Genomic DNA, 8283 nt, shown 5'->3' with positions numbered 1-8283 from the left:
TGCCAGGTGTGGGGTTCGAACCCACGCCCACTTACGTGGATTGGAACTTAAGTCCAACGCCTTCGACCACTCGGCCAACCTGGCATTGATTGAGCGATGTTGGCTTCCTGCTCGCTCTTGTACGTACGAAAGAGCATATCTGATTTCTCCATGGCAACCACTTTTCAGAACGGAATTTCGCACAATTTTAAACTAGTTATGTGCAAATTAAAATTATATTACTAAAATATGAAAATGTGTACTGATTTCTTGTAAATTCTTGAGGGTGAAAGTTGTTTAAAGTATATGAATTATATATATATACGAAACTACTGAAAATGGAAATGTGCATGTGCATTTATTTTCAAATTAATACAAAATAAATGCACATTTCCATTTTTATTTTAAATTTTCCGTAAATTTTTATAAAACTTTGTACCAGACGACCAGCCAAGGGGTAAGAAGTTGTTTACAAAAATCCAAAATTTTACGTGTGCTGAATATATACGGGAAAATTTGCGAATTTATTCCCAACACGTGTAAATGCAACATGCCACACACACATATAACGCATGTATATTTATAAGTACATATATGTATATACATTTACATACATATTTGATATTTGGCGACATATGTACATTTATTTATTGCTTGGCAAATCAGGAGGGTTGCTTGACATAATTATTTTATACATTCCAGTTATGCAAATGTGAGATTCTTTTTGCACGTGGACGTGGTACATTGATAAATGCATATACAATTTTTGCAAAAGATATCCAAATTGTCATTTATAATTTATAATAAGCAGGCCCATATTTATGAACATCCATTAACTTGCCTTCAACAGGGAATAATAATAATGGTTTTAAAAATTCCGAGTACTTTATGAGAAACAAAGGTTCAAAGTTGAAGGAAATTCATTAATAAGCCATCAACAGGATGGTTTTCGGCCTAATCCATCCTAAGGGTGTATGAATATGAAGATGCATGTAGATAAATAGATCGATACTAACCACTTCGTATTGTTGTTGCAAAAAAGTCCATTGTTAGTTCCAGTCATAGATCCTGTATGTTATGTACGTATAGTATGTATGTACATATTTCACAATTTTGTATATAAGGTACATATGTACATATGTTCTTCATTTAATCGGTGATCACAGGGCTTTTCATACTATAACCATCATACATACATATGTACAATGTGCATACAATATGTACTTGTATACATATGCATACCTGTATCTTAGAATTAGAGTTATCTATGTAAGTATCTGCCACACACACACAACTTTTCTGTATTTTCCAAGTAATTAAACTCCATAAATATTTATTACATATGTATTTTCATGCACACGCATGCACCTGGTAACCTCAAGATGATATTCACGTCAAATTTGTGATCTTGTCAGGTACATCACACCTTCAACTTTTCATAAAGTGACCTTACGTAATGCGACGTTTGACGATAGTTAACGTGCCAATTTTTTCTAAATATACCAAATACCAACACAATTTCATTAAATATTTGTGCAAATTAGATACATACATATTTCCCCTGAGGAATTCCCCTCGCTAATATATACATAATCCGGTCTGTTTTCATCCTCAACATTTTTGGGACAAACCATACATACAATTAATTACTGTTCCACCTTCATTAAAATGGATTTCTACAAGTTATCCTCAGCCCTAATTACTTGCATGCTATTTGTTGTAATTGACGTGCACGTGGAGGGGATAGAAATAGAAAAAGAATTGCGGTTATCGTCCCTCGAGAAACAAAAATTGGAAAAGGTTTGTATTTATTCAAGTATTTTATCAAAATTTTATACGCATTACAGTTATTACTCTGAAATTTATTTGTGAAGTTCAAAATTACGGTGAAGCAAATCCCGTCACAGGATTGGCAAAAATCTGATCTCGCATTGATCCGATGGTTGCGAGGTATACAAACAAATGTAAATTCCATGCAAATCGAATTTTTAGGATAGAAAATTTTATGATGTGATTTTCTTCTCTTAAATATTTATCGCATCACAGGACACAATTTGAACATTCAACAAGCCGAAACAGCATTTAAAGCGGTACGCGAACTACTTAGAATGAGATTGATTTTCTTTCATATTTCTTTATATGTAACAATTCATGTAGTGTTTTGCAATATTATGAAATCCATAATTCGTTAAACTCATTTAAAAAGTTTTGCAAAATCTTGCAAATATTTCCAAAGGAAAATATTAGCTTGCTCAGATTAAGGGCTTCTTTTTTATTTTGTAAAATTTCGTAAAATGATTTTATAAAACTTATGGATTTTACAAGTACCAATGTCTGCCTTATTATTTAGCGTGAAATATATATAATATGATATGCGCATACATAATTAAGTTCGATACCGTAATTGCCACAGAATCTGAAATGGCGAGAAGAAAATAAAATTGACTCCATCCTCGACGACGACTGGACTAATTTTCAAGATAATTTTTATTTCGACGATACCGGGACCGACTACGCTGGAAGGCCAGGTGTTTAAATAAAAACATGCATATGTTCCACCCACACGTGAACTATTTTTTAAATTGTTTTTTTACAAAACTACATGCATACTAACTGTAAATAAAAAATGTTAAGTAATTGCTGCCGACGTATCAGAGTGGGACGTTCGGAATGCCGTCGTTAGCGGAGATGCCGACAATTTGGTGCGATACATGTTTCGTGCCGTTGAGTCTGGGGCGACACGTGTTCGCAAAAGTCAAGAAAATGGCCAAAACGTTACCCAGTGGCAAGTGGTCCTGAACATGGATAGCTTTAATCTTGTACAGCACGGTTGTTTACAATGTAAGTATTTTTTTTTGCAAAAAAATTGCCAACTAAAATTTTGCACGCCAATAATTGCAGGTCTTCCCGTTTACCTCCGTTTCATCACGGCGCACGAGGCCTACTACCCGTTCGGGGCGGATAAGATAATTATCATTAATAGTATGGTTGAGACCTTTAAAGATTTTTTTAAATTACAAAAAATAAGTTTCCGAATTTATTTATCCAGCCCCAGCCGCGTTTGAAATCGTGCTCAATCTGGTTCGTCCAGTGATGAGTTCTGCTATGCGAGATTCTCTTCACGTATTCGGAACGAATAAGGCCGTCTGGAAAAAGTTTCTCCTTTCGTTAATTCCGGGAGATCAGTTGGGGTCACATTTCGGGGGAACGAAACTATGAAGCTATTCACCCAGTCCAATTTTGTAGAAGATTTTAAGTTTCCGGAATTTACTGACTTTACAATGTTACAAAACCCTGCATAAATGGCTTCTTCTAAAATTTGCATGTCAGGATACATATTTATGTATACTAATTCTCCTAATTAATAAAAACTGCGATTACTTAAAAGTATGAAATTCAGCAACAGTTTTCCAATTTAAGTGTATTTATCATCAAGCTCAAATGTGGAATAAATATAAATTATTATTTTAAATTATGAGTGCATTGGAGAAATATGAAACGTTTTAATATAGTAAAAACTACCGATCAGTTTTACAAAGTCAATTATCGACCTGAGAAGAATTTACTGCTGTAAATAACGAACATGTAAATATTCCTAAATATATAAACTAATTTTTACATTTCGGATCCTGCGAAAATATAAAAGTAGGGTAAAGTACATTGGAAATAATAAAATTAATAAAATTATTAATTCCTAAATTAGCAAACTGAGATCAGTTTTGTACGCTTAAGAATTTAACAATTATTTAAGAAAATTTGCGTAGAAGCTACTTTTCTGATTCGGACGGAGCAGCATCAGAGTGTCCTGAAAAAATTAAGAGCAGTTCAATTTAAAGTTTAAACAATGTTATAATGAACGTTTACCGCAAAGAATTATATGAAACTGTGTAAACTTTATTTTTCAAAATTCTAACAAAATGTTGATATCAAATTCAGCCCAATCAGAATTCAGAATTTAGGTAGACGGGTTGATTGAAATTAGTTGCCACTAATAACAATTTTACTAAATGAAAATTACACAGTTCATTACAAAGTTGGCTTTATTTTTGTATATACCATGACGCGCAGCACGGATATGCGCCAGAGCAAGTTGTCTGTGATGAAAGGTCTGATTGCACCCCCAGCACTTGTGCAGGTTTATGTCGTAGGGCTCCTTGACCTTGACCAGTGAAAGCTCGACAGAGTCGTCGATTAGACGAACGCCTCTCCGGATAACTTCTTCTCCTTCTTGAACATCTGTACGTGATCCGACGCGACATTTATCCTCGTGGAATGAGAATGACGCTAAAGAACCAAATATTCTCTTGGCACAGTGTTTACAGGAATTTGAAATTATTTCTTGCTCCAAAATTGACTTCCGGGCCTCGGCGAGTATAGCCTTTTCTTCCGCGTTGAGTTTCCTTGCCTTCCCGCCATTTGCGGCGGGACACCTGGATTCATGATAGGTGCAGGAAGACAGTTGGTGAAAACCCTTCGGAAGTGAATAATTATGGATTTAGCATAAGCGGTGTACATTCATTTGGCATGAAAATTTCAAATTTAGCATATTGTACCATCAAAAAAAGTATCTAGAAAGTTTACGTGGGAAGGAACTATTAAAAAATTGGATAATTCTACGATTTTGTCAGCTCAATTTCTACTCCAAATAGTTTTTGATATGACAGCCCATAGCCATGATATTGAGGTAATTCACGCAGTCCTTGGTAACTTTGTTACCAAATGAAAAGACTCTCTCGATCTGAGTATGCAAGTTATAAAAATTTTGTAAGGTCATTTTCTTTGGGAGTATTTGTGAATTTTGTAAAAGTTCGGTACTGAATTATACACCAATCTTAATTTTGAGGAAGCCCACCTTTCCACATGTCGTGCAGATGAAGCGATCCTGTTTCTCATGGACAAGTCTGACATGATTCTGCAGGGTGTGTTTGGAGATGACTACTTTCCCACAAATGTCGCAGACTTGGGGGCCGTGTCCCGTGCTGGCGAGGTGTTCGTCGAGCAAAGTTTGGTTCGCGAAGGGCCAGCCGCACACGGTGTTGGGACATCTGAACGGCAGGTGTTCTACAAGAGGTAAAATGATATCATTAATTTACCTAAGACACTTTAAAAGTGGAAATTAACAGGACCTCAGAAAATATGTTTTTACAATTTTCTCTCATATTTCAATACTTTTATCTCTCTCACAGTACAAACTAACAATAAGATTATCCCCATTACTTGTATGAGTAGCGCGAATGTGCTTCATGACATGATACTTTTTAGGATATGAGAAATCGCACTGGCTGCAGAGGATCTTGTCGTCAACCTGGGACATGTCGACGTCGAGATACGTCCACGTTGTGGCGGACGTTTGCACGCTGGTAGGTCGCAGAAACTTTGTATCGTCCATTTCGACACCAACCCGACAGTTTTCAACATGCATGTCAAACTGCGATAGGGACGAGACGATTTTCCCACACTTGGGACACTTTAAACGTTCTGGGTGGGTCTCGCTAATGTGGCGGTCAAGTTGGCTGAGGAACGTGCAAGTAAAATCACAATTTCCGCAAGAGTGGACCGTGTGCTTGTATGTGATATGGGTTGAGAGAAGTTCTTCCGTCGCATATAAGACGCCACATGAGGAGCATTTGAACTTGAAAGCCTCTAAAACTAAAAAAAATTAAATTGTGTAAACTTGGTGATATTTGCGATATTTAGTCAAGGTTAGCAATTATGTGGATTATAATCAGGTCCAAATTCTCCATTGGCCATTGGATTATCTTTTTTTAAGAATGATGGTCAAAATACACGATCAATACTCGATTATTGTCGCATTTTCCAAGAAACTTTTGAAGAGAAACGAAAGCCTAAAACTGCAATTGACTTGCGTATTTTCGTTCCTGAAAGAAAGTAAAATCTAGTCCTAATTACTAATTGTTTCGAGATTAATCGCACAGTTTTGGTTTATAATCATAACCGATTATAACACACAATCGTTAACCTTGCCTAGCGCTATTAATTAGCGAGACTAAATCATATTTCCTACCAGATCCATGTTTTTGTAAGATGTGGTTCTTCATATGCTTCCAAATTTGGTGCTTAAACTTGCATCTTCCACACTGGAAGCCGCTCGTGTATCGGTGATCCACGCGGGTGACATCAACCCCGCCGAACGTCTTTCTCCATCCTGGAGGGTAGGGATTATATTTCAACGGGCGGCCGAGACGTCGTTTCGGCGGAGGCGGAGGTGCCTGTGAGGAGATTTAAAATTTCAGTAAGAAACTTGAAACTTGTTTTACTTATACATTTTGTAGATAAGCAATTTCGTTGAAATCCGCAGTATTTGTGGTCATATTTAAAAAATAAGTCCGTGTGTTTTTACATTTTGTAGCTAAAAAAATTCGAGCCAACGCAATTAAAAAATTCGAATTACTTCTGTCGAAACGGACAAAGGATCTTCGGAAAGATCTACGTCCATGTCGTCATTGCCATCTGGATTGATCATGAAGTCGTCGAGGTCAACTTCGGCTTCTTTCGCGGGGTCAGTTTCCAGCTTCAATTCAAGGTCAGTTTCCAATTCCAATTCATAGTCATTTTCTAGCTTAATTTCAGCGTCATTTTCCAGCTTAATTACAGCGTCATTTTCCAACTTCAATGGTTTAGGATCAACGAGGACAGTCATAATCTCGGATGGTTTAGGGTCAACAGGGTGAATTAAACGTGGAGCGGGTTGAATTAAACGTTGAGCGGGTTGAATTATTTGTGGAGCGGGGGGAATTACTTGTGGAGCGGGGGAAATTATTTTTGTAGCGGGGTCAATTATACTTGGAGCTGGCAGAATTCTACGTTGAGCTGGGTGAATTAAACGTTGAGCGGGTTGAATTATTTGTGGAGCGGGTTGAATTATTTGTGGAGCGGGTAGAATTCTACGTTGGGCTGGGGGAAGTTTACTTGGATCTGGGTCAGTGAACAGTACCGGTGACGGTTGATAAGTAGAGGTCACACCTTTCAAATTCAGCTCCACTTTTGGTCTCGATCCTGTAACACATTATAATTTTTCATCATTCATAATTGGCAAATCCTGCTAAAAATTAGTGAAATTTTGCCAGCGCTATACATATTTAAATATGCACTTAAGGGCCTGGGGGAAGTTGCTTAGAAATCACGTCAACTTTGACGATAAAATTCAGCAATGCACAAGAGGGCAGATTTTTTAAATTATGTTTAATGCGTTAATCATATCTTTAGATTTTACTTGAGTTTGTTTTGACGATCTGCCCTCTTGTGCAGTGGAGGTATTTGGTCGTAAAGTGAGGACAAATTGGCTTAGAATTGCCAAATTAATGGCAGGAATTGCATTTTGAGTATCCATGGAACAAAAGAAACAACTTTTTTCAAAAACTTGAGGGACTTGAGGGAAACTTTTTCAAAAGCAGTGACAAAACCAAAGCTTTTGAACGTGAGTGTCCCATAGAAACGGTGTCAATTAATTGTGGTCGTAACCTAACAGAGCGATAATAATCTTGGGGCCCTGGCAATTATTGTTGCTAACATAAAATCAAGTAAATCTTCCCCCGGGCCCTTAATTTCGGTCTCCTATTTTGCAAACTTGCTTCGATTTTCACCTAAAAATTTGCACGGGTTTATAATAATAATTCACTCACTTGCCATGACGTGCCCCCTTAATTCTGCAAGTCGACCGACCAGTCCCCCATCTCCACAATGTTGCGAAATGGTTATGCAGATTTTCTTCATTTCTTCTTCCAGCTGGAGAATGTAAGAGGAGATTTTTTGGAGCGTGGTGAGGCAGGGGGGACAGGCGTGAAAGGGGACTTTGGCGAGGTTGACGGCATCCTGGATTTCGACCGTGGACAAATTAATGGCCTCGAGATAAGTCAAAAACAACTTGTTCATCTTCTTCTTCGCTTCTAGCGTCAGGGTCGAGCAATACGTCAAGTGACAGAAGAAACAGGTCGACTCCATCGTACCAAAGTGTAGGAAATAATTAATCAGAAATTACAAATTAAATACAGTTTAATAATTACAAATTTGCAAATTCTGTTGAAGAAGAAAAAAAAGTACGGTGAGATGTGTTGGTATTAGATCAGGTGTGGATTTTGTAATTTTAGGCTCGCGGTGTTTTTGTCTGGGGTCGTCCACGCACGATGGGGACATTCTGGTCTTGAAAATTGTTAATAAATATGAGGAAAAAATTTGTCGTAAATTTAATATTTTTATCCAGCAACTTGTTTTTCAGGGAATTTACAAATTGGGACGTAACATATGCACGGCCTCTTATTGCATGAAATGAAGACAGATTGTTTG

The 8283-nt window shown here is 37.1% G+C and overlaps 2 protein-coding genes and 1 non-coding gene across 5 annotated transcripts; 1 reads left to right on the top strand and 2 right to left on the bottom strand.

Annotated features, from left to right (window-relative positions):
* On the bottom strand, window positions 1-84 carry Trnal-uaa. The gene has a single exon. It is a non-coding gene; the product is annotated as a tRNA-Leu (tRNA).
* A 1218-nt stretch (window positions 85-1302) lies between these two features.
* LOC110849610 (protein real-time) lies at window positions 1303-3378 on the top strand. 2 transcript variants are annotated; one of them, XM_022097041.2, is made up of 7 exons: window positions 1318-1779; window positions 1854-1929; window positions 2026-2069; window positions 2393-2507; window positions 2614-2820; window positions 2881-2961; window positions 3029-3378. In XM_022097041.2, the coding sequence occupies exons 1-7, from the start codon at window positions 1648-1650 to the stop codon at window positions 3196-3198; spliced, it is 825 nt and encodes a 274-aa protein (XP_021952733.1). In that variant the 5' UTR covers window positions 1318-1647; the 3' UTR covers window positions 3199-3378. The 2 variants fall into 2 exon arrangements, with proteins under 2 accessions (XP_021952732.1, XP_021952733.1); XM_022097040.2 differs by having other exon boundaries at window positions 1303-1779; window positions 2614-2961.
* Window positions 3379-3462: 84 nt separating this feature from the next.
* On the bottom strand, window positions 3463-8031 carry LOC110849608 (zinc finger and SCAN domain-containing protein 10). 2 transcript variants are annotated; one of them, XM_022097036.2, is made up of 7 exons: window positions 7623-8031; window positions 6392-6996; window positions 6005-6209; window positions 5197-5628; window positions 4832-5040; window positions 4036-4450; window positions 3463-3784 (listed from the first exon to the last, which is right to left on the bottom strand). In XM_022097036.2, exons 1-7 carry the CDS (start codon window positions 7939-7941, stop codon window positions 3747-3749), a joined length of 2223 nt encoding a protein of 740 aa, XP_021952728.1. In that variant the 5' UTR covers window positions 7942-8031; the 3' UTR covers window positions 3463-3746. The 2 variants fall into 2 exon arrangements, with proteins under 2 accessions (XP_021952728.1, XP_035708109.1); XM_035852216.1 differs by lacking the exons at window positions 3463-3784; window positions 4036-4450 and adding an exon at window positions 4547-4717.
* Window positions 8032-8283: the final 252 nt, after the last annotated feature.

The sequence above is a fragment of the Folsomia candida genome, unplaced genomic scaffold (genome assembly GCF_002217175.1).
Source record: "Folsomia candida strain VU population unplaced genomic scaffold, ASM221717v1 Fcan01_Sc005, whole genome shotgun sequence".
NCBI classification, from domain to species: Eukaryota; Metazoa; Arthropoda; class Collembola; order Entomobryomorpha; family Isotomidae; genus Folsomia; species Folsomia candida.
Note: the sequence above shows the minus strand (reverse complement) of the source record. Positions and strands in the feature narration are given on the sequence as shown.